The 23,751-nt window shown below is 47.6% G+C and overlaps 1 protein-coding gene across 2 annotated transcripts in view; it reads right to left on the bottom strand.

Moving 5' to 3' along the window:
- Positions 1 to 23,751, bottom strand: part of EXOSC2 (exosome component 2) — an 86,687-nt gene that overhangs the window by 9,007 nt on the left and 53,929 nt on the right. The window contains exon 5 of one of the 2 annotated variants that reach the window (XM_078766935.1): positions 17,062 to 17,127. The exons of the other annotated variant lie outside the window; for it this stretch is intronic. Within the exon in view, the coding sequence (XP_078623061.1) occupies positions 17,062 to 17,127 (66 nt within the window). The remainder of the gene's footprint in view (positions 1 to 17,061; positions 17,128 to 23,751) is intronic. 2 annotated transcript variants of the gene reach the window in all.

Below are 23,751 nucleotides of genomic sequence, written 5' to 3'. Positions count from 1 at the left end.
TGTCGACGAGCTATGACAGAACTAGGTGGATGAGTTGGTTAGGTGACAAGAACAAGCCAATTGGCTTTTGGTTCATGTCCGGATCCAGATCTGGCCTATCAGTGGGATACAAAATGTAAACTGTTCAGCCTGGCGGTGGTACGCGCTCTACCGAGTGCCGTTCTAAACTTAAGCTTAGAATGTGTAAACTTCAGCTCGTTTGTGAATGCAGATCCCTGAAAGCATTGGCAAAGGAAAACGCACCAGGAACCGATGAAATTCCAACATAACTCATTCAGGTAGTTGGGAAGGTGGCAATCAAATGTAAACATTGCTCTATAAACAGATCTGGAGCAGGATTGTGCCTCAAATAAGGAAGCAGTCAGTCTGCATACCATTGCCAAAAAAATTGGATCCACGAGAATGTTCAACTAAGTTCTTCTTCATCAGCACAAGGGTGTGGGGTACCATCGTTGGCTGTGGAAGCAGCAATGCCGCTGATGCTATTCCCTCTGCTGGTTAGGGCAGGAATTTGCAAATTGTTCAAGGTGCTGGTGATAGCTCACCTACTCTTCACGAAGGACACCATCTTTAACGTCCACCAACGAATCCTGGCAGACGGGACGCCAGTTAACGTCCATCCGAAGGGAAGGCACACACATTGATGACTCACCCAGCCTGTGAAGCTTTTTTCATACAGCGTCGAGTCTCATCGGGAAACAGACATAAATCTGGAATAGCACACTTAGCATTGGAAGCAAAGTCCCTCTCAGAGCAAAGAAAAACTACCTCCACAGGAAACCAGCAGACAGACCGGAGGAAAATGGAAATCAAAAGCCGCAAGGCTTGTATGGTTATCAGCACACAGTAAAAACCAGAGTGCTCAAAATTGCATATTTTGACCTGCTTAACCCAACTCTCTACCCACTAAAGTTATGGGGAGTGTTACGGATTCGTCACTTCCGTCGTTGTGGTTTTCATCCACTGTAAGCACTTTTGGTTCCATGTACTATTATTGTTATCGTTTAAGTGAAATGAGGATAACTGTTTTCAAAAGGTAAAAAAATTAGTGTTTAAAAAGAAACCGGGAACCGGATCGGGAGAAAACCGGAAGAAGAAGAAGAGGAAAAAAAGCGGAGCAAGAGAGGTCGGAAAAGAAAGCCGAGCTGCTTTGAGGTCTGGAGGAGACGCTGGCGAACGGGGGTCATGAGCGAACTTTGGGTTTCCTAGGAAAGGGATTCCTGTGACAGAGTGGTTATCGCTGTGACAGATAAACCTGCGTGACAGGTTTTGCGGTTGATTCCGAAGAGAATCGTTGTTGGAGTGCAGGTACGCCTTCAGTACGGGCCCGTCGACCATTTCACCTCGCTCCAGCCATTTCACCGCATCCAGCCGTTAGCCTGGTTTGCGTGTGTAACGTGGATTTCGATTGGGAATTTGTGGTTCTCCGTTTGGGAGCCGTTGAACGTTCATACCCGAAGGTGTGATTTCCCAGTCGCTTTTTGAGGGCACCTTTGCGCCTCTTTGGCGGCGTTGGCTGTCAGTCGAACTGGATTCTGGTCTCGATACGACATTTTTCTTGCGATCACCGGAGCGTGGATCGACTTTGGCTTGGTGCCAGGACAGAGACTTTGGGAATGTTCTTTTTGCTCACTTGGAGCACAGTTTTTTTTTTCTTTTCTTTTTTTTCTTTTCTTCAATACTGAATCGAGGCTCGTGAAAGAGCTGACAAGCGCGAGGGAAAGACAGCACAGGGGGGCCACGAGGGAAAGACAAAGACAGCACATGGGGACCGCGAGGGAAAGACAGCACATGGGGACCATGAGGGAAAGACAGCACATGGGGACCGCGAGGGAAAGACAGCACATGGGGACCGTGAGGGAAAGACAGTACAGGGGGACCGTGAGGGAAAGACAGCACAGGGGGACCGCGAGGGAAAGACAGCACATGGGGACCGCGAGGGAAAGACAGCACATGGGGACCATGAGGGAAAGACAGCACATGGGGACCGCGAGGGAAAGACAGCACATGGGGACCACGAGGGAAAGACAGCACATGGGGACCACGAGGGAAAGACAGCACATGGGGACCGCGAGGGAAAGACAGCACATGGGGACCGCGAGGGAAAGACAGCACATGGGGACCACGAGGGAAAGACAGCACAGGGGGACCACGAGGGAAAGACAGCACATGGGGACCGTGAGGGAAAGACAGTACAGGGGGACCGTGAGGGAAAGACAGCACAGGAGGACCGCGAGGGAAAGACAGCACATGGGGACCGTGAGGGAAAGACAGCACATGGGGACCGTGAGGGAAAGACAGTACAGGGGGACCGTGAGGGAAAGACAGCACATGGGGACCGCGAGGGAAAGACAGCACAGGGGGACCGCGAGGGAAAGACAGCACATGGGGACCACGAGGGAAAGACAGCACATGGGGACCACGAGGGAAAGACAGCACATGGGGACCGCGAGGGAAAGACAGCACATGGGGACCACGAGGGAAAGACAGCATATGGGGACCGCGAGGGAAAGACAGCACATGGGGACCGCGAGGGAAAGACAGCACATGGGGACCGCGAGGGAAAGACAGCACATGGGGACCACGAGGGAAAGACAAAAACAGCACATGGGGACCGTGAGGGAAAGACAGTACAGGGGGACCGTGAGGGAAAGACAGCACATGGGGACCGCGAGGGAAAGACAGCACATGGGGACCACGAGGGAAAGACAGCACATGGGGACCGCGAGGGAAAGACAGCACATGGGGACCACGAGGGAAAGACAGCACATGGGGACCACGAGGGAAAGACAGCACATGGGGACCGCGAGGGAAAGACAGCACATGGGGACCGCGAGGGAAAGACAGCACATGGGGACCACGAGGGAAAGACAAAGACAGCAAATGGGGACCGCGAGGGAAAGACAGCACATGGGGACCACGAGGGAAAGACAGCACATGGGGACCACGAGGGAAAGACAAAGACAGCACATGGGGACCGTGAGGGAAAGACAGCACATGGGGACCACGAGGGAAAGACAGCACATGGGGACCATGAGGGAAAGACAGCACAGGGGGACCACGAGGGAAAGACAGTACATTGGGACCACGAGGGAAAGACAGCACATGGGGACCACGAGGGAAAGACAGCACATGGGGACCACGAGGGAAAGACAGCACATGGGGACCACGAGGGAAAGACAGCACAGGGGGACCACGAGGGAAAGACAGCACAGGGGGACCACGAGGGAAAGACAGTACAGGGGGACCGCGAGGGAAAGACAAAGACAGCACAGGGGGACCGCGAGGGAAAAAAACAGTGAGATATATTGTAAGAAACTGATGGTACCATTATATTGTAAGAAACTGATGGTACCATCATAGGAATGATATAATATTTGTTGTACAATTGATTAATATTGTTCTTGTGCTGTTATTCTTGTGTGACCTTAATACAATACTTGTGTTTTTTGGTAACAATTGGTGTGGTTTCACCATTGGTCATTGACACGCAGAATAACACATCTTTCTGCCGTGACTCCTTTCGGGGCGCGGAGGTACACCGTGACCGGGGTTTGGGGAGGAGCACGTAACAGGAGTATAAAGTTATTTGGAACTTTGGGACTCTGTTGTTAAAAAAAAACAAAGCTTTCATACAAGACACTTACAGGAATCCAAATCTGGGCAACCAATCATTCCCTGGTCAAATAATGAGGTGACAGACAAGTAAAACTTGACGTAATGAGGTGATCGGTGAAGAGAGTGTGAGTAAGCATGCAGAGAATTAGCAAGAAAACAAGGAGCTGATAATCTAGGTCCCCCACATTTTGGGTGGTACAATGACTATATCTGTGCAATATGAAAGCTAAATCTTGAACGGTTTATGAAATATCGCTTAAACAAGCCAATCCACCGAGATGGTTGACATGGCAACCTAATTCCAGCCAATCACAGCCGTGATCTAATCAGGTTGAGGTAATATCATGAAGAATCCACACTCGATATGAAAGGTAAATGTTCAATGTTTTTTTAAATATCATGTGCACGCAAAAGTACATGGACAAATGATCGGTCAGTCGGTCAGTGCTCATTACCCTGTGCTCACAAAACAAAAAGCAAGGTTAGGCATTCGGTTGCGTACTACATGGCGTCTGCATTTTTAAAATTCATTTTCTCGGAAACCGTTGGTCTGATTGACACGACATTTTACCAGAGCACGTCCACCTATATAATTTTTTAAATTCATAATTATGACGTCATATGTCACGTGGTATGGACGCAAGCTTGGAAAAACGTTACACCTCTATATTTCAGAAACCACTCAATGGGAAAAAATTTAAACAAGGCTCATTTTCAAATACTCCCCATAGGGAACTAGATGGTATTCATAGAATACTTACCCTGCGCAGTCAAATGGTGTGAGCCAATTCTTCTGTTTTTGAACGTTTTTTTTTTTGATCCAATATGGCTGCCAGACCACATGAGTGGTGATGACATAAATGTATATTCTCTAAATAATTGTTGCATAGATCATGCTCAATAAATTTCAAACTGATCAGACCAAGCGTTGTCCCTGTCGAATTATGACGTCATAATTATGGCACCACTGACGTCATCGTTAACAACACCTATTCCCCATATGGAGTTATTTACAATGAGCCACGTTTCAATTTTTTTTCCAGAGTGGTTTTGGAGATATAATAATAATAATAATAATAATAAATTTCTTTTGAATAGCGCTTTTCAAGAAACCCAAAGACGCTTTGACATAGTACGTAAAACAAAGACATAAAAGACAAAAATACATCATTAAATAACCAAACAGTTCTCCTGTTCTGTTCTCCCCTATGGGCCGGTGCTCCTGCCGCACACCTAGCTCGGCTTCACGCTGTTGAAACCAAAGCTTTCAGAATTATTGGAATCTCCCGCGATGAAGCTATCTCTGAGGGCCTTTCACTCACTCACCGCAGGCAGGTAGGTGGTCTTTCTGTCTTCTACCGACTCCTCTCCGGCCTTGCACCCCCAGCTCTCTCTGTGCTCTGTCCCCCAAATATTCCTACAGGTCGCACAAGATCTGCCAGCAACCCTCTGATGGTTAAACTGCCGAAATCTCGGCTCTCTGCTCACCTTCACTCTTTCATACCTCTTTTCTCCCGCCTCTGGAACAAACTCCCTCACTCCCTTCAATCCCACTCCTCCCTCCAGGTCTTTAAAACAGCTGTTCACCACCATCTCTTATCTTCCCCCATCCAAAACCTTGATCTTTTCTACCCCCGCTAATTCACCCCAGATCCACCTTGTTTGAAATTCCAACTTCTTTCCTGGAAGTCCTGGCAGTATCCATATGTTTTATACCTCTCCCACCGCCCCCTTCCCATGCCCCCCCCCCCCCAAAGCCCTCGCCCTCTCTCAGATCTCTCGATGTCTCCATGTCTCTCGGTCCCTGCTCTCAAATGTTGCGTTTGTGCCCTTCCCCCTCTCTCCCCATCTTGTCTACCGCTCCCGATGTTATATGTTTTATGTGTCGGTTTGTCTTTCTGTGTGATTAATGTTCGCTCTTTCACGAGCCTCGATCTTGTATACAAAAAAAAAAAAAAAAAAAAAAAAAAAAAAACAGAAAGGAAGGAGAAGGAGAAGAGACGGTCAGGGGTTGAATGCGGTGTTGAACAGGTGGGTCTTGAGTGATGATTTGAATGTGGTGAGTGAGGAGGAGTCTCTGATGGTTTGAGGTAGTGAGTTCCAGAGTGTGGGAACGGCGATGGAGAAGGCCCTGTCCCCCCAGGATCTGAGTTTGGTCCGGATGGGGGGGGACAGAAGGTTAGCAGCAGCAGCAGAGCGGAGGGTGTGGGTGGGAGTGTGTCTGGGGAGGAGGTCAGTCAGATAGGATGGGGCCAGGTTATGGAGGGCTTTGTAGGTCAGGAGGAGGATTTTGTACTGGATTCTCTGGGAGATGGGGAGCCAGTGGAGCTTGTGAAGGATGGGGGTGATGTGGTCCCGGGCCCGGGAGTGGGTGAGTAGATGGGCAGCGGAGTTCTGAATGTATTGAAGTTTATTGATGATATTTGAGGGTGAACCATAGAGGAGGCTGTTGCAGTAGTCCAGACGGGAAGTGATGAAGGCGTGGATGAGGGTTTCTGCAGCTGTGGAGGAGAGGGATGGACGGAGACGGGCAATGTTTTTCAGATGAAAGAAGGCTGTCTCGGTGATCTGTTTCGTGTTTGTCGAAGGAGAGGGTTTGGTCAAAGATGATGCCAAGATTCCGGATGTGAGGGGAGGTGGATACTGGGATACCGTCGATGTTGAGGGTGAAGTTGTGGGTGGATTTGGTGAGCGTTTTTGGTTCAATAATGATTATTTCGGATTTATCACAGTTTAGTTTGAGGAAGTTGATTTGAAGCCAGGATTTTATTTCAGTGATGCAGTTTGTCAGGATAGAGTGGGTGACGGTGGAAATTGACTTGGCGGAAATGAAAAGCTGGATGTCATCGGCAAAGCAGTGGAATTGGAGACCATGACGACGGATTAAGTGACCAAGGGGGAACAGGTACAGGATGAAGAGGATGGGACCGAGAACTGAACCTTGGGGGACACCTTGGGGGAGCGGAGCGGTGGGGGATTTGCAGTTATTGATGGAGATGAACTGGTGCCTGTCGGAGAGGTATGATTTGATCCAAGAAAGGGCAGTGCCAGTGATGTTAAAGGTGGTTTCAAGTCGGGTAAGGAGGATGATGTGATTGATGGTGTCAAAGGCAGCGCTGAGGTCGAGAAGGATGAGAATGTTGAGGTTACCGGCGTCGGAGGAGAGGAGAAGGTCGTTTGTGATTTTGAGGAGTGCAGTTTCCGCACTGTGGGGTTTTTTTTTTTTTTTGTATACAAGATCGAGGCTCGTGAAAGAGCGAAAATTAATCACACAGAAAGACAAACAGACACATAAAACAAATAACATCGGGAGCGGTAGACAAGATGGGGAGAGAGGGGGAAGGACACAAACACAACATTTGAGAGCAGGGACCGAGAGACATGGAGACATCGAGAGATCTGTGGGAGGGAGAGGGCTTTGGGGGGGAGGCATGTGAAGGGGGGAGGCATGTGAAGGGGGGGAGGCATGTGAAGGGGGGGGGGGGGTGGGAGAGGTATAAACATATGGACACTGCCAGGATTTCCAGGAAATAAGTTGGAATTTCAAACAAGGTGGATCTGGGGTGAATTAGTGGGGGTAGAAAAGATCAAGGTTATGGATGGGGGAAGATAAGAGATGGTGGTGCACAGCTGTTTTAAAGACCTGGAGGGAGGAGAGGGATTGAAGGGAGTGCGGGAGAAAAGAGGAATGAAAGAGTGAAGGTGAGCAGAGAGCCGAGATTTCGGCAGTTTAACCATCAGAGGGTTGCTGGCAGATCTTGTGCGACCTGTAGGAATATTTGGGGGACAGAGCACGGAGAGAGCTGGGGGAGCAAGGCCGGAGAGGAGTCGGTAGAAGACAGAAAGACCACCTACCTGCCTGCGGTGAGTGAGTGAAAGGCCCTCAGAGATAGCTTCATCGCGGGAGATTCCAATGATTCTGAAAGCTTTGGATTCAATAGCGTGAAGCCGAGCCAGGTGTGAGGCAGGAGCACCAGCCCATAGGGGAGAACAGTATTCCATTGAGCTGCGGATGAAAGCCTTGTATGTGGTGAGGAGCTCAGGTGTGCCGAGGAAGGACTTCGCACGACGGAGGATTGCCCAGTCGGCGACTGGCTTTGGAAGCCAGCTTGGAAATGTGGTTTTCCCAAGAAAGATCATGGCAGATAGTGAGACCCAAAAGCTTGAGTGACAGAACTTCTTGGAGAGGATTGTTGAGAAAGTAGATGGGAGGGTTGTCCAGTCGATCTTTTCGGAGAGACATAGTAAGAGAGTGAGATTTGGCAGGATTGAAAGACATGTTCCACTTGTTTGACCAGTCTGTGATTTTGTCCAGGTCTTCAGAGAGTGAGGAGGCTGCAGACTGCCTATCTGAGGGAAGAGGAATGGAGCGGCAGAGAGTGGAGTCATCAGCAAAGAGATAGAGAGGATTTTCCAGAGAGTCAGAGAGATCATTGATAAAGACCAGAAAAAGCACAGGGCCCAGCACACTTCCTTGGGGAACTCCAGCCTGAACAGGAAGGGGAGATGAGAGAAATCCATTCAGGGCCACACGTTGACTACGACCAGAGAGGAAGTCCGCAAGCCATGCATGGAGATTTCCATGGATACCATAGGAGGAGAGTTTGGTGAGCAGAGCTGGGTGCCAGACCGTATCAAAGGCCCTTGATATGTCAAGGGAGACAGCTCTGATTTCCTGTTTGGCATTCAGGACCTCCATCCATTGTTGAGACAGCAGAAACAGCATGTCCAGAGTAGAGTGACCTGGTCTGAAACCAAATTGATGATCAGAGATCAAGCCATTGGAGAAGAGGAAAGATTTCATATCCGAAGCAATGATGGATTCCATGACTTTGCTGATAATTGGGAGCAGGCTGATTGGTCTGTAGTTGCAAGGATCTGTTTTTGCACCTTTTTTGTGTAAAGCGGTAATGTTAGCTGATTTCCAGGATGCTGGCAGATGACCTTGAGCAAAAGATAGGGTGAAAAGTAGAACTTCATCCATCCGGACCAAATTCAGATCCTGGGGGGACAGGGCCTTCTCCATCGCTGCTCCCACCCTCTGGAACTCACTACCTCACACCATCAGAGACTCCTCCTCACTCACCACATTCAAAACATCACTAAAGACCCACCTGTTCAACGCTGCATTCAACATTCAACCCACAGCATTTAACCCCTGACTATCTCTTCTCCTTCTCCCTCCTTTTGCTTTAAATATTTCCCTATTGATTCTTGTCTTGTCTTTTTGATTCTTGTCTTATATATATGCCGTATATCGCTGCTGTTTGTTTTCTTGATTCTTGTCTTTTTGCAATTGTTGTTTTCATGTATTGTTATGCATTATGTTTTCCACTCTGTCAAAGCGCCTTTGGGCTTCTGGAAAAGCGCTATACAAAATAAATGAATTATTATTATTATTAAAAGAACAGAGAGAGGGTGAGATAGAGCGGCAGAGCAGGATTTTAGGACCCGTGGGCTGATGCCGTCTGGTCCAGTTGCAGAATCAGAGTCGAGGTTTGACAAAAACTCCTCCACCTTGTCAGGAGAGAAGGACACAGAGTCCAGGAGCATTTGGGTTCGACTGGGAAAGGTGGGAACAGAGAGAGATGGGTTTGGGACTAAGGATTTCGAGGCGAACACAGAGTTGAGGCATTCGGCTTTGTCACGTGCGATGTCAACTGTGTGGCCATTTGAGGTAAGGGAGGGGATGGAGGGGGAACAAACACCAGAAACGGATTTGACCAGACGCCACCAGGATTTGGAGGAAGGAGACAGGTTTGAGAGTTCATTCTTGAGTGAGGAGAGATAGTGCTTCCTGGCACTCCTGAGGGTAGACACACACTTGTTCCGAGCTTGGTGGAAGGAACTGAGATTTCCTTCAGTTGGATTAGCCTTCCAAGAGGCAAAGGCAAGTTGTTTCAGGGCAACTGCCTCACCACAAGATTCAGTGTACCATGGACGGGAGGAAGGGTAAGACAATTGAAGGCGAGATGGGATAAATCTGTGCATGAGAGAGATCAGTTTGCTTTGGAAGAATTCCCAGGAAGAATTGATGTCAGAGGCAGTGGAGATGGGAGACCAATCCAGACGATTGATGGCTGCTTGAAGACCGTCCCAGTCGGCCTGAGTGAAATGCCAGACTCGTCGACGCTGAGGAGGCTCTCTGAGAATGGCCAGAGAGATGTCCACTTTGACAAGCACATGATCAGAAGAACCGATTGGAGCAGAAGAAGAGCAGCAGACATTAGCAGGGAAGTTTGTCATAACCAAGTCTAGAAGAGAAGATACTCCATTGGCTGAGATCCGGGTCGGGAAATTGACAGATTGTGTCAATCCCAGTGAGTCACAGAAGTCCTTTGCTGAGGTGCCATGACTAGTGAGAGAGGAACCCACACCCAACCAGGTGGCATGATGACAGTTGAAGTCACCACATATGAGGAAGAGAGAGTTGGGATGAGTGGATAGAAGTTGGTCCATGTTGTCAGACATTGAAATGTAGATGGAGTCATCACTGTTTGGGGGACGGTACAGAACACATATGAACAAAAGGTGGGAGCGGAGAGGAAGCCGTAACCAGAGGTACTCCTGCGGGTGAGGAGGAAAGAGAGCAGTGCAAGGAGAGTGAGGAAGAGAGTTTTTGACAAAGATAGCCACCCCACCACCAGGCCGAGGCTCAGGTCTATCATACCGGAGGAGGGAGTAACCTGGGAGAGATACCAAGGAATCAGAGACATCTTGAAGGAGGAAAGTCTCTGTTAAGCAGATCAAGTCTGGATTGTCAGAAGCAACCTGTATGGAGAGATCAGTCAGGTTTGAGCGAAGGCCCCGGATGTTTGAGGTCCATACCGTTAATGAAGAGAGAGGGGGAGCATCGGGTACAGGACAGGGGAGGGGAGGAGTAGGGTAAGATGAAGGATGAGAGGGGGAGGTAGGGAGAGCAGTTGATAGTGTTTCAGATGTTGCAGAAGAGTTCCAAGAAAGGGAAGGATGAGGAGGATGAAAGGTTTGCTGGTGAAGGGATGCGGCACAGTGAGGGGTTGTTTGAGGGGGGGCAGAGGAAAGTAGAAGGTTTGGGGGGGTGGAGGTATGAGATAGAAGGGAGACGAAGTGGGGAGGAGGCAGCTTGGAGGAGGAGGGGGGAGGAGAGAGAATTGGAGAGGAATGGTATGGGGGGAGAATTGAATGGGAGGGATTGGGGGGGAGTTTTGAAGGGGAGGAGTGAGGGGGGAGTTTAGGAGGGGAGGGGCAAGGGGGGAGTTTTGGAGGGAAGGGGAAAGGGGGGAGATCAGGAGTGGAGGGGCAAGGGGGGGGATTAGGAGGGGAGGGGCAAAGGGGAAGTTTAGGAGGGGAAGGGCAAGGGGGGAGTTCAGGAGTGGAGGGGCAAGGGGGGAGTTTAAGAGTGGAGGGGCAAGGGGGAAGTTTCGGAGTGTAGGTGCAAGGGGGGGGATTTGGATGGGAGGGGCAAGAGGGGAGTTTAGAAAGTGGATGATTAATGAAAGACGAACATTGATAACAAATTGGGTTTGTTGTGATTTTCAAGTTAGCAATCCGGTTCAGGATGATGGAGGAGGGATGGAATGAATGTGAATTTAGACCATGTAGTGAGGGAGACGTATAAGATATTGAATTTCTTTTTTTTGAAGTGGAATGAGTTGGAGAGGAAATTGAGAAAAGCCTTTTAAATAGGAAGAAAAACAGCGTGTTGTAATATACCACTGAATAAAAAACAGAAGGGGAAAGGTTAAACATATTTAAAAATATTTAAACAGAACTATGAACAATCTTATATGCACAAAAATACCAACGGGGGGAGAGCCGAGAGGGACCACCGCGAGTCACGTGAACAGGGCAAACGGTGGATGGCAAGGAGATAATGGGGGTGGGGCGAACAGCACACCTGGACAGAAAATACAGGATGAGACAACAGTACACGTGGAGAAAAGAAAATAAATGTTTTTGTTTTTTTTTGTTTTTTTTTGGGGGGGGGGGGTGGGGAATTAGAACGTTAGACAGTATTATGTTCGGGGTAGAAGGGAAAAAACCAAGAGCCAAGCAAAACACACTTAAGTTAACAAAACACCGACGGGGGTACAACTACAAGGCCACACACAAGGGCAGAAAACGATTAATTAATTACGAGTTACAGGAAATTCAAACCAAAACTAACTATAATCAAACAATATCACATGGACGATAAAATAACGAATTGAAATTTGACAATCTATCTGGGGAAATGGGGGAGAAACACGTGGTCGAAGAACGAACGAACGAATAAGAATGAATAAACGAATGAGCACAGAGAAGGTAGTCTTTTTTTTTTTGTTTTTTTTGAGTTGAGATTTACATAAGGAAGTAGGCTTTGGGGTGGAAAGACTGCGAAAACAGAGAACGAAAGTTATTGGATCACAAACGACAGGCGCTGAGAGAAAAACAAAGCCTCAAGGTTGTACAGTGTACACTGTACAAGACCTCGAGACGACACGAATTAACGCGATTTTCAATACAGGTATGAAAGATTTGCACCGAAAATCTTTGACGGGACAATAAACGAACATACACCATAAAAGAAATACAGTTATAACGAAAATACAAATTGGAACAATGACTTAACTTCGATTTCGATGGAGAGCGTGGAGACCTGCGAAAAAACGAACCGTCGCCAGCAAGACCGGAAACGGAAGTCGTTGAGGCGGAATCCGGATTGGAATGTTTCATACAGGTTATTGGCAGAGAGGTGATGTTTGAGTTGAGTGGCTACAGCGCGTTCCAAAACTTTTGACAGAAAGGGTAGGTTGGAGATGGGTCTGAAGTTATTTGGGGTGTCAGGGTTGAGTCCAGGTTTTTTCAGAATGGGGGTGACAGCAGCGATTTTGAGGGATGGTGGGACGATGGCAGTAGACAGGGAGGAGTTTATCGTTGCAGTGATAAGTGGAGAGAGAGCAGGAAGGCAAGCCTTAACAAAGCTGGAGGGGATGGGGTCCAGAGTGCAGGTGGCAGTTTTCATTCCTGTGAGTTCAGAGAGGTCAGTAGGGGAGACTGGGGAAAACTGAGATCGGGGTTGGCAGGATAAGGCAGATGGTTTGAGGGGGAGCAGGTGAGGTGGTGGTTAAGCTGCTGTAGATGTTGTCTATCTTGCTTTGGAAGAATGAAAGAAAAGAAAGCTCTTTGCTCTTTCACGAGCCTCGATTCAGTATACAAAAAAAAAGGAAAAAAAAAAAAAAGTGCAATTGTCAACTGTGAATTACTGGGTGGTGGTATCCAGGGGGCTGAGGAGTTTGTTTATTGTGGAGAAGAGTGCTTTTGGGTTTCCGGAGCCAGAGTGGATTATTTGAGAGTAGTAGGTGGAGCGGGCGTGGGAGAGGGCATCTTTGTAGTGCTGCAGGTGGTCTTTGTAGGCTTGGGAGTGGATTGTGAGACCTGTTTTATTACGGAGTCTTTCAAGTTGGCGGGCACGGGTTTTCATCAGGCGGAGTTCAGGGGTAAACCAGGGAGCAGAATGGGTGAAGGAAACTGTTTTGGTTTTTATAGGCGCAAGCTGGTCGAGGCAGGAGGATAGAGTGTGGTTGTAGTAGTCAGTGAGGTCAGAGGGGCTGTGCAAATCAACGAAGGGAGAGGTGGACATCTTTTCGGAGAGGGAAGATGAGAATGAGGTAGGTGAAAGAGAGTTTAGCTTACGGAAGTTGATTATGCGTTTTTGCCTTGGTGCTGGGGTGGAAATGTTGATGGTCATAGTGATGGCGAAGTGATCGGAGAGGGTGAGGTCAGAGCCAGAGAGATGGTGTAGATTTAGTCCAATAGAAGTTCTTCCAAAGTTCTTCTGCTGTCTCAACAATGGATGGAGGTCCTCAATGCCAAACAGGAAATTAGAGCTGTCTCCCTCGACATATCACGTGCCTTCGATACGGTCTGGCACCCCGCTCTGCTCACCAAATCTCCTCCTTTGGTATCCATGGAAATCTCCACGCATGGCTGGCGGACTTCCTCTCTCGTCGTAGTCAACGTGTGGCCCTGAATGGGTTTCTCTCATCTCCTCTTCCTGTTCAGGCTGGAGTTCCCCAAGGCAGTGTTCTGGGCCCTGTGCTTTTTCTGGTCTTCATCAATGATCTCTCTGACTCTCTTGAAAATCCTCTCTATCTCTTTGCTGATGACTCCACTCTCTGCCGCTCCATTCCTCATCCCTCAGATCGACAGTCTGCAGCCTCCTCACTCTCTGCAGACCTGGACAAAATCACAGACTGGGCAAACAAGTGGAACATGTCTTTCAATCCTGACAAATCTCACACTCTTACGATGTCTCTCCGAAAAGACTGACTGGACAACCCTCCCATCTACTTTCTGAATAATCCTCTCCAAGAAGTTCTGTCACTCAAGCTTTTGGGTCTCACTATCTGCCATGATCTTTCCTGGGAAAACCACATTTCCAAGCTGGCCTCCAAAGCCAGTCGCCGACTGGGCATCCTCCGTCGTGTGAAGTCCTTCCTTGGTACACCTGAGCTCCTCACCACATACAAGGCTTTCATCCGCAGCTCAATGGAATACTGCTCTCCCCTCTGGGCTGGTGCTCCTGCCTCACACCTAGCTCGTCTTCACACTGTGTTTTTTTTTTGGGTTTTTTTTTGTATACAAGATCGAGGCTCGTGAAAGAGCTAACATTAATCACACAAAAAGACAAACCGACACACAAAACACAAAAAACAAGGGGAGTGGCAGACAAGATGGGGAGAGAGGGGGAAGGACACAAAAGAGAGGGGTAATAGGGGGAAGGACACAAACACAACATTTGAGAGCAGGGACATTGGGAGGACTTGGGGGGAGGTGGGAGAGGATTAAAACATATGAACACTGCAAGGACTCTGGGGTGAATTACCGGGGGTAGAAAAGATCAAGGTTTTCGATGGGGGAGGATAAGAGATGGTGGTGAACAGCTGTTTTAAAGACCTGGAGGGAGGAGTGGGATTGAAGGGAGTGGGGGAGTTTGTTCCAGAGGCGGGAGAAAAGGGGAATGAAAGAGTGAAGGTGAGCAGAGAGCCTAGACTTTGGCAGTTTAACCATAAGAGGGTTGCAGGCAGATCTTGTGCGACCTGAAGGAATATTGGGGGGACAGAGCACAGAGAGAGCTGGGGGAGCAAGGCCGGAGAGGAGTCGGTAGAAGACAGAAAGACCACCAACCTGCCTGCGGTGAGTGAGTGAAAGGCCCTCGGCGTTGACTACATCGCAGGAGATTCCAATGATTCTGAAAGCTTTGGCCTCAACAGCGTGAAGACGAGCAAGGTGTGAGGCAGGAGCACCAGCCCAGAGGGGGGAACAGTATTCCATTGAGCTGCAGATGAAAGCCTTGTATGTGGTGAGGAGCTCAGGTGTGCCAAGGAAGGACTTCACACGACGGAGGATGCCCAGTCGGCGACTGGCTTTGGAGGCCAGCTTGGAAATGTGGTTTTCCCAAGAAAGATCATGGCAGATAGTGAGACCCAAAAGCTTGAGTGACAGAACTTCTTGGAGAGGATTGTTGAGAAAGTAGATGGGAGGGTTGTCCAGTCGGTCCTTTCGGAGAGACATTGTAAGAGTGTGAGATTTGTCAGGATTGAAAGACATGTTCCACTTGTTTGACCAGTCTGTGATTTTGTCCAGGTCTGCAGAGAGTGAGGAGGCTGCAGACTGCCGATCTGAGGGATAAGGAATGGAGCGACAGAGAGTAGAGTCGTCAGCAAAGAGATAGAGAGGATTTTCAAGAGAGTCAGAGAGATCATTGATGAAGACCAGAAAAAGCACAGGGCCCAGAACACTACCTTGGGGAACTCCAGCCTGAACAGGAAGAGGAGATGAGAGAAACCCATTCAGGGCCACACGTTGACTACGACTAGAGAGGAAGTCCGCCAGCCATGCGTGGAGATTTTGAGCCTGTTGAAACCAAAGCGTTCAGAATCATTGGAATCTCCTGCGATGACGCTATCTCCGAGGGCCTTTCACTTACTCACCGCAGGCAGGTTGGTGGGCTTTCCGTCTTCTTCCGACTCCTCTCTGGCCTTGCTCCCCCAGCTCTCTCTGGGCTCTGTCCCCCAAATATTCCTGCAGGACGCACAAGATCTGCCTGCAACCCTCTTATGGTTAAACTGCCAAAATCAAGACTCTCTGCTCACCTTCACTCCTTCATTCCTCTTTTTTCCCGCCTCTGGAACAAACTCCCTCACTCTCTTCAATCCCACTCCTCCCTCCAGGTCTTTAAAACGGCTATTCACCACCATCTCTTATCTTCCCCAAACCAAAACCTTGATCTTTTCTACCCCCGCTAATTTCACCCCAAATCCACTTTTTTGAGGTGACTTTTGTCTTCTTTCCTGGAAGTCCTTGGTGTCCTTGCGTTTTATACCTATCCTGCCGCCCCCCAGGCCCTCTGCCTCCCGCACATCTCCCGATGTCCCTGCCCTCAAATGTTGTGTTTGTGTGCTTCCTCCCCTTCTCTCCCCATCTTGTCGACCGCTCCCATTTTTATATACTTTGTTTACTTGTTTGTTTGATAATTGTTAGCTCTTTCACAAGCCTCGACTCTGTATACAAAAAAAACCAAAAAAAAAACCTCAAGCATATATCTTACTCGTTATGTCGGGCCTAAGGATGGCCATCTTTGTCAAGCAAGAGATATTATTGAAGAAAAATCTGAATGTAAAGAAGTAGAGTATGGGGAAAACATTAACAGTCAGAAAGTGAATGTTATGTGTAGATGAGTGAGGATGATAGGTTGTCAGTGCAACATTGGCCAATCTTCCCCTGGAAAGCAGCCAATCAATAGGCCATATTAATGAGTAGGCCACAAAATAAGCAGTTCAAAGCTGGATGCTAGCTGAGGGTCAGCTTCCTCTCTGGCAGCCTTACCATAGTCAATAAAGGAACCCGATAAAGTCCTCTTTAATGAAAATAATTCCTTGCAGGAAGGACATCCAATTACAAAAAGCAACAAAAATATAAAAGAAACGCCAACAATTTCAAAGCCTATCAGGCACTCCCACCCTCGGGGCGAGAGTACCCATGTTGGCCCACCACACATGAATGGCTGCTTTGTGTCTGTGGAGTCAAATAAATGTGGAATTGTCAAGGATAGCACCACAATCGTGGAAAGCGTGTGATAAAGATGCTGCACCGTAATCTCCAATATTGTAATAACCGCTGCAAAGCGAGTGATAAAGACGTCATCAATGCCGTGACCAATCAACAGGTAAAGGGGAAAACAAGCACACTCAATTGGTCAGTGCCCCGTGACCAATCGACAAGTGAATATTGGCAACCTAGCTACAGCCACACCACCTCCATTTATTATCATATATGTGTCCAAAACAACTGCTCAAAACACACTTTCTTCAATCCTTTCCCCTTTCCTTTCCTCAGAGAAAATCATCCCTCAGAGGAATGCCAACGTGACTGCCCTGAGACAGAAATACAAGTGCAGCATCAGGAAAGAAAGGATACACTGATAAGGTCTCCTTCCTTCAAATAGTCCCGCATTGCAAGCTCATCCTCTGCAGAGCGACGACGCTGAAAAAGAAATGCCAGAATGTTCTTGGATCTTGCATTGAGCATGTGTTATGGTGAAATTACTAAGTTTGAATATAGGCCTTACAGTGATATTTTGGGGACTGTGCTATCCCCACACCACAAACAAAATCACAACACAAACTCTGAGCTATTTTGCATTAGTCCCAAAATACCAGACAAATAAAACTCATTGTTAACACTTTAGCCTTTAAAAATGTCATAACAAGGAAGGAAATAAACAAAATGGAAGAGTAGAAAGAAGAGGAGAGGAAAAAGTAACCTGCAAGTATGAGTGTTTGCTTTGGTAGAGTTAGTGGCAAAGGATGTCCCAATTTTTAGAATTATTTTTGTTGCGAGCAAAATACTTTTTAACAGCATATTTCAGCAAAACAATTCAATGCCCACTTATGACATATTCGTGAAAAGTGGGTCATTTGGTTGCTAAGTATAATGCAAGAATGAATGTCGCTGACCGTTCAACTTTACAAATTTCAGCTACAGAAGATGATACATGGAAAACGAGAGGCGAGACATATGCACATGTATCTGGAGGGCGCGAGTGGCATGAGCACGAGTGATGCGGTGCGGCTACGAGTGATGCACTGTGCAATATGGGTACAAGCAGCCCCGATGCATTCCAAGCGAGCAGGGGATGATGGTTTGATCGCTCCAAGAGGCGATACAGTCACCGCAACGTCAAACTGTCAGGCGAGCGTGCCTCCACGGACCAGGAGGCAGCCTAAATGTTTCCTGTTGAACTCGCGCAGCCCATCGACGAGAAGGGGTACTTGACACAGCAGGTGTTCAACACTCACGAGACCAGCCTGTTTTGAAAAAAGATGCTAACACGAACTTTTATCTTGCAGTGCGAGGAGACAGCCATCGGGGTTCAAGGCCACCAAGAACAGGGTATCACTTCTCCTATGCGCAAACGCAAAAGAGGACTGTATGACGAAGACCATGATGCTGTACTGTTCTCTGAACATGTGCTCTCAAGGGAAAGAACAAACACATGCTGCCCATGTTTTGGAAGGCCAAGGGGAAGACGTGGGTAACAGCAGTAATTTTCATGGACTGGTTCCATAACTGTTTTATCCCTCAGGTGGAGAGGTACCTGGCGGAAAAAAACATATGTTCAGGGTTCTCCTGTTCATTACTAACGCTCCTGACCACCCCGGGCATCTGAAGGTGGCTCATCTGAACGTCGAGGTGATCTTCCTGCCGCCCAACACCACCTCCGTGATCCAGCCGCTCAACAAAGGGGTAATCTCCTCTTTCCAAACATACTATGACCACAACGCCTTTCACCGCATTTTGGATGCAATGAAATCTGACCCAGAGCTCACCGTTGGGCAGTGTTGGAAAGAGTTCAACATAGCCCATTGCATCGGCCCCATCAAGGACACGCTGGGCAAGGCGAGATCCTCAATCAACAGTGCCCGCTGGCAAAACCGGTGGCCACAGGCAGTGAAGAACTTTCCAGGCTTTCCTGTCAACACGGAGGAGAGGAATGAAATTGCCGAGTTGGCACGGCACGGTGTGTTGAAAGGGAAGGCTTTGACAACATGGAACTGAAGGAGTTGGAGGATCTTATCACTTCGCATGCCAACAAGCTCACCGAGGAGTGGGGCGCCATTGCCAAGGTTTACGAGGAGGCGGCGGGCGGTGATGAGGGGGAATAGGTGTCGACGTCCAACCTCACGGTCAAGTTCCTGAGTGAGATGGAGTGGAAAAAGACCCCAAAGAGCTACGGCGGGGAAGCGTCCTTCAGAGCTCTGCACATCATCAAAGTTAAGTATTGTTACGTGTATGGGGGTGGATGATGAATCTCATAGGAAAGTTAGGAATGTGTAAGTTTAAGTGTGGACCGTGTGACGCGAAGAAGAAGCCCACCTCGATGTAACTACGTAGGGAATCTGTATAGAACTAGAACACCACTCAGTAAAGCGCATACTCCCGCCGTGGGTTTAGTTGGAATAATACGTTTTGTTTAACATCCCCTCTCCCCAAAACAATAAATGAAAAAGAAAGTATGCCCTAACTGTCAGAGAATTTATTTTGATATATCTCGGAATTAGAGGAGAAAAACATCATTTAAGAATAAGAATAAAAGCTTTAATGCAGTAAAACAGAAAAAATCTTTTCCAAAAAAATTCCCCAAAAAATTCCTGGATCCGGAATAATATCCTGAGCTTCACCAAAAACTAATCAATTCTTCCTTACCCCAAGGGCAATCATCCCACCAACTTTCATCCAAATCCGTTCAGAACTTTTCCAGATATATTGTCCACAAACACACGAACATACAAACACACACACACACACACACACACGGACGGACACGATTGAATGCATTACTCCCTGGCGGGAGTAATAAACCTGAAAATTGCAGAGCCAGAACCAGAATTATTTATTTGGTCTGGGAAGCCCATGCGAGGTTTCTTCTTCTTCAGCCTCTCACAACCCTGAGTGAATATGCGATCTTTTTTTAAAAAAAGTTGGAATTTTGCGAAATCTGTTTTATTCGTTTGTTAATATACCTCAGCCATTGACAAATCTGGAATTATAATTTCATCTGAGGTTCAAATTAACCCAGGAGATTGTGCCAAATGATGCCTGCAAGTCTGTACATGTGATAATTAATCATCCACAGTCGAAGACTTCTTCTTCTTCACGCAATAACAACTTCGAGCTTCCAGACCGTACATCCAATCACCTTCAAATTTTGCACACTTGTTACTCTTCATGACTTCTCCTACAGTATGAAGTTTCACGTCGATCAATGAAGTGGTTCAAGAGATATAAATGTTTTTATTATTTGCGTTTAATTAACGATGTCTGCCAAACCACGTGACCTATCGCAAATTCCAAAAGGACATTTTGGTAGACTGATATGCTGAACAGATCTGTGAAGTTTCCCCTCGAATGGATCACAAATGAGGGAGGAGCTAGGTTTTAAAGGTTTGTGCTTAAAAACGTCATAACTCTGAAACCATGTGATGCATGACGTCATGCTCGTTGACTTTTTTGTTCGTCATGGGTTGGCGATTCTGCCTGCAAAGTTTGGCCTCGATCTGTTCAGGCGTTTTGGGGAAAATTGGATTTTAGTGTTTTTCACTCAAAACAATATGGCGGCCAAAGCATGTGACCTGTAACGTCATAATTACCATTAAAATATTCTACAGACCGAGTCCCTCCTATGGCGAAAATTTGCTCTCAATCGGTCCAATTATTGCAGAGAAAATGGTTTTTAAAGGAAAACAGAAAAAAAAAATTCCCCAAAAAATTCCTGGATCCGGAATAATATCCTGAGCTTCACCAAAAACTAATCAATTCTTCCTTATCCCAAGGGCAATCATCCCACCAACTTTCATCCAAATCCGTTCAGAACTTTTCCAGATATCTTGTTCACAAACACACGAACACACACACACACACGGACGGACACGATCGAATGCATTACTCCCTAGCGGGAGTATTAAGATCGCCTTTGTGCCTCCATACGAGGGGTGGAGCTATGCTAATTAGGTAGGGCTCAAGGATAAACCCCAGTATGTAATTGCCGTGTGATTTTCCCTTCGTCGTTATTCCATCAAAAAGGGCCGCCATTACAACAACTGTAACAAATGGACTCAGTCTCTCACAGTGCCGCCAGGCCCAACAAACCCGGCACATTTGCCGACCGTGCCAGTCAAGCCCCGTCTCACGGCCTTCGACATCATCCGAACATTCCTGAAGAGAGATTAGACTCCGCCCCACACCCCCCGACGAATCGTAATGGGGAGGCCACGCCCCGGCCTTCGTGATTGAGCAGCGCTCGGTGATTGGACAGAGAGTGACGTCAGCGTGGGGGATTCGAGAGCTGAAGGAGAAAGGTACACGTCTCGCCATCTTGGTCTCTCGGTCGTCTGGTTCTGGCTACGTGGCGGACAGTTTGATTTGTGCTTTGGGTCGCTCGGCTGCGGCTGTTCTGGTTCGGTGCGCTGGTGCTGAGGAAAGCAGTGTTAGCCTTTGTGGCCGGTTTGACAGTGAGAAGAAGGTGGGGGCAACAGTTGGTGGGGCTTTTGGTGCTTCGGACCGAGTGGGGAGCGAAGGAGGAGTGCCACCCGGATTGTCTCACGTATGTGGCGCTGCGGAGAGTAACTGCGCGCCATTGTTGGAGCAGTTCCACCACGAGCGATTTCAGCCACCTTGAACCGCCATTTCATTCCACGACCTCGTCGAGAAAGATAAGTGCCGGCACTATACAAAAGTGCCATGATTTATTTTATTTTAGCAGTCCCTTGTCTGTATATGAATCAGAGTGGAGGATCCTCAAACTAGGAATTTTAGTTTTACCTCACATTCATTTTAATTGTTTACATTTATTTTCATTAAATTATTATTTGTCGAATTTTACTTTTCTTGTCCTGGTTCGTCTTTGTGTTTGTGGGTTCGGATTAACCCCTGCATGTGTTCCGATCAGATAAGGCCTCAAACATCCCCGCGCGCGTGAAAAGATAATATCGCCAAGTTGGGTATACACCTTGGAGTAAAGCTAGTTTTGGTCATCATTCGTTCTCTTGGAGTCTTAACCCCGGGGACACGACAGTATTTTCCCATTCGTGTCCTTGTCAAATTTCTACTGGTTATTTTACTGTGTATGTGTTACTGTGTGTTTCTAGTTAGATCCTGGTTTTGTAATTCGTGCAGACTTGTGTGTAATTCGTCGTTTTTTGTTCGCACTGCGTGCGAGGCTTGGTGACTCGATGCTTCCCTCGCCACATCAGTATTTTGTAAACTCAAGTTCTTTCCTTCGCTGTATTGCTTTTTTCTTTGATTTTCTTTTCACCCCTACCTCCCCCGAACATCTTACCCTTTGTTTAAAGTCTGAAATACAAAATAATAATAATAATAATAATAATAACAAAAAAAATACAATTATAATAATTTCCTTCTCTCCTCGCGGTCCTCTCCTCCACCCACAACCACATGTGTGTTGTCTCGCCCCGCCCTCTTTATCTCCTTTTTCTTCTACCTCTCCAACCGATACTCCTTTCTAATTCTAGTTTCCACCATACTCATTCAACCATTTCTCCTTCTTTCTCAGATCCACACCCTCACTTCAGGGAATTTCCCCAGATAGTTTTCACGGTTTTGTTCAGAATGTTAAAAACTTCCCTGCAGTGTTTTATTCAGTGATGTATTACAACATGCTGTACTTCTTCCTACTTAAAAGGCTTTCTTCAATTTCCTCATCAAATCATTCCATTTCAAAGGAAAACTAAATCTCTTACAGTTCTTCCTTTCTGCATTCTCGACACTCACGTAAATTCCGCCCCTCCTCTAATGTTTTCAAATGGATCTCTGACTTGAAAATCACAATAAACCCAGTTTGTAATAAATGTTTGCATTTCATTAATAGTCCAATACTTTCTGACCTCCCCATCACCCCTCCCAATCAAATCTCCCCCCTCACCCCTCCCCTTATAATCTCCCCCCTCACCCCTCCCCTTATAATCTCCCCCCTCACCCCTCCCCTTCAAAACTCCCCCCCAAATCCCTCCCCTTCAAATCTCGCCCCCTACCATTTTTCTTCAATTCTCCCCTCTCCCCCCTCCTCAAAGCTGCCACCTCCCTGCTTCCTCTCCCTTCCAACTCATACCTCCACCTCCACCAACATTCTTCCTCGCTCTGCCCCCCCCGCCCCCACCAACCCTCCTTCAAACAACACCTCAATGTGCCTCATCCCATCACCATTAAACTTTGTGTCCTCCTCACACTTTCCCTTCTCCTAGCACTTCTGCAATCCCCAACACACTGTCAACAGCTATCTCTTCCTCCCCCCCTCCTCTCTCATCTTACCCGACCCACCCACCTCCCCTCTGTTGTATCCGATGCTCCAACTCCCTCTTCCTTTATGGTGTGGACCTCAAACATCCGGAGCCTTCGCTGACTAATCTCTCCATATAGGTTGCTTCTGACAAACCAGACTTGATCGACTGAACATAAACTTTCCTCCTTCAAGATGTCTCTGACTCCTTAATATCTCTCCCTGGTTAATCCCTTCTCCGGTATGATAGACCTGAGCCTCATCCTAGAGGTGGGGTTGCTATCTTTATCAAAAACTCTCTTCCTCACTCTCCTTGCACTGCCCTCTCTCCACCTCACCTCCAGGAGTACCTCTGGCTACGGCTTCTCCTCTTCGCCCACCTTTTGTTCATATGCGTTTTATACCATCCACCAAACAGTGATGACTCCATTTACATCTCGCTGTCTGACAACATGGACCAACTTCTATCCACTCATCCCAACTCTCTGTTCCTCACATGTGCTGACTTCAACTGTCATCATGCCAGTTGGCTGGGTGTGGGTACCTCTCGCACCTGCCACGGCACCTCAGCAAAGGACTTCTGTAACTCATTGGGACTGACACAATCTGTCAATTTCCCGACCCGGATCTCAGTCAACGGAGCATCTTCTCTCCTAGACTTTGTTAAGACTAACTTCCTTGCAAATGTCTGCTGTTCGTCTTCTGCTCCAATCAGTTCATCTGAAAATTTGCTTGATAAAATGGACATCTCTCTGGCCATTCTTAGAGACCCTCCTCAGCATCGACGAGTCGAGCATTTCACTCAGGCCGAC

The sequence above is a fragment of the Myxine glutinosa genome, chromosome 13, assembly GCF_964187855.1.
Source record: "Myxine glutinosa chromosome 13, kmMyxGlut1.1, whole genome shotgun sequence".
NCBI lineage: Eukaryota > Metazoa > Chordata > Myxini > Myxiniformes > Myxinidae > Myxine > Myxine glutinosa.
Note: the sequence above shows the minus strand (reverse complement) of the source record. Positions and strands in the feature narration are given on the sequence as shown.